The 1862-nt window shown below is 59.7% G+C and overlaps 1 protein-coding gene across 1 annotated transcript; it reads right to left on the bottom strand.

Annotated features, from left to right (window-relative positions):
• Positions 1-841: 841 nt before the first annotated feature.
• LOC105296304 (histone H1.4) lies at positions 842-1613 on the bottom strand. Its single transcript, XM_011366331.2, has one exon. It carries the CDS (start codon positions 1536-1538, stop codon positions 882-884), a length of 657 nt encoding a protein of 218 aa, XP_011364633.1. The 5' UTR covers positions 1539-1613; the 3' UTR covers positions 842-881.
• Positions 1614-1862: the final 249 nt, after the last annotated feature.

Here is a 1862-nt window from a genome sequence, read left to right on the forward strand (position 1 = left end):
TCACTCGTGATTGGGTTAATCTTAGCGTGTCGTCACAAATGACCATGTAAATGAACTGGCGGGCCTGCCTTTTCATTGGCTATTTCATTACTTCACTTGATCCAATCAGAAGGTCTAGACTACGCTACCCAGACTTACTATAAAAAGGCCCGTTCACAGCCTGTGCTGTTTCTGAGTCTGCCATGTATTTTCTGACAATGGTCTTGTCTGTACCTTCGTCGGTGGAGGCGATCCCTGTTCGCGTGGGTCGCTCCACGCATCGGGTCTGGGCCCCGCCCCACTGGACACCCAAAGGCCAGACTGATGTTCTGGATGCTGGAACTAAGAGGGTGGTGGCTGAGAAGTGCATTACCTCGCGCCGGCAGCAGCTCAGCTAAGTAACTGAAACCACCAGCTCAGCCAACGTGCTGTGCTGGGCGACCCAGCTCATCAGTCCCCCACCCCGCAATGACAGCTCTGCTTTTCGTTATGTCCTAACACAGGAAAGGAAATGTAGGCTCAGTTTAGGAAACTGGTTTCCAAACACCTACAGTCACTTAGCGTTCTGCCTTGTCGGGCCCTGTGTCGGGGTATGGGACTTTAATTTGGAGCAGCGTACAAATTAAAAGTAGTGCAGACGCGCGCCACCCATTTCGGCGCGCTGCAAACTGAACAGGTCAGGCCCTTGGGTCCAAACCAATTTCCCAGTACCATTGCCCCCAGCCGCTTTTCTGTCCTTAGCACCCCAAAGGGACTGCGCTTGCGTATAGGCCGCCCCGCCCCGCCGTCTCCCTCCAGCCACGCCCCCCGCAAAGTGCAACAGCTCTTCTCCAGAGACCGGTGGGTGGCTCTGAAAAGAGCCTTTGGGTTGTGATCTTCTAACAGTGGGCCAAAGGAACTTCCTACTTCTTCTTGGCCGCCGCCTTCTTCGGCTTGGCAGCCTTAGGTTTGGCGGCTTTTGGCTTAGCAGCCTTGGGCTTCACTGCCTTAGCCTTGGCTGGGCTCTTGGGCGCCTTCTTGGCCTTGGCTGCTTTCGCCTTCTTCGGGCTCTTTGCCTTTTTGGCCCCAACAGCCGCCGCAGGCTTCTTCGCTTTCTTCGGGGTCTTCTTGGCGCTCTTCTTGGGGGTGGCCGAGCCCGCCGCCTTCTTGGGCTTCTTGGCCGCGCCGGCAGCCTTCTTGGGCTTGGCCGCGCCCGCTTTCTTGGCCTTGGGCTTGGCCTCGCCGGAGGCTGCCTTCTTGTTGAGCTTGAAGGAGCCCGAGGCGCCGGTGCCCTTGGTCTGCACCAGGGTGCCCTTGCTCACCAGGCTCTTGAGGCCCAGCTTGATGCGGCTGTTGTTCTTCTCCACGTCGTAGCCGGCGGCCGCCAGCGCCTTCTTGAGCGCGGCCAGCGACACGCCGCTGCGCTCCTTGGAGGCGGCCACGGCCTTGGTGATGAGCTCGGACACCGGCGGCCCGGACGCCTTGCGCTTGGCCCCGGCGGACTTGCGGGCCTTCTTCTTCACGGGCGCCTTCTCGGCGGCGGCCGGGGCGGCGGGCGCTGCGGGCGCGGTCTCGGACATGCTGCGGGCGGGTGTGCAGAGGGGACTCGAGCCGGAAGCGGAGGCACTGGCCGGGACTCGGGCCGCGCCGCTGCGCCCGCGCGCTTATATAGGGCGGAGCTGCGCCGTGATTGGTGCGCTGTCCAGCCCGCCTCGCTGGCAGCCGCGGAGTGTCCTGTCGGATCCCGAGTTGTGTTTGTTACACCTCAAAAAATGACCAAAATATCAAAATCCCCTACACTGAATTGCCCGGTTTTTCTCAGAAATTGATCCCCCAAGCCTCAGGCTTCACGCAAGTCTCAAATTATGCAGAAAGCGCGAAACCTTAGGCCAAAAACCGGCAAT

Source organism: Pteropus vampyrus, unplaced genomic scaffold (genome assembly GCF_000151845.1).
Source record: "Pteropus vampyrus isolate Shadow unplaced genomic scaffold, Pvam_2.0 Scaffold124, whole genome shotgun sequence".
Lineage (NCBI taxonomy): Eukaryota > Metazoa > Chordata > Mammalia > Chiroptera > Pteropodidae > Pteropus > Pteropus vampyrus.

Excerpts from the sequence above, each read along its gene's own strand:
- LOC105296304 (XM_011366331.2), bottom strand. The coding sequence starts at position 1,538 with ATGTCCGAGACCGCGCCCGCAGCGCCCGCCGCCCCGGCCGCCGCCGAG.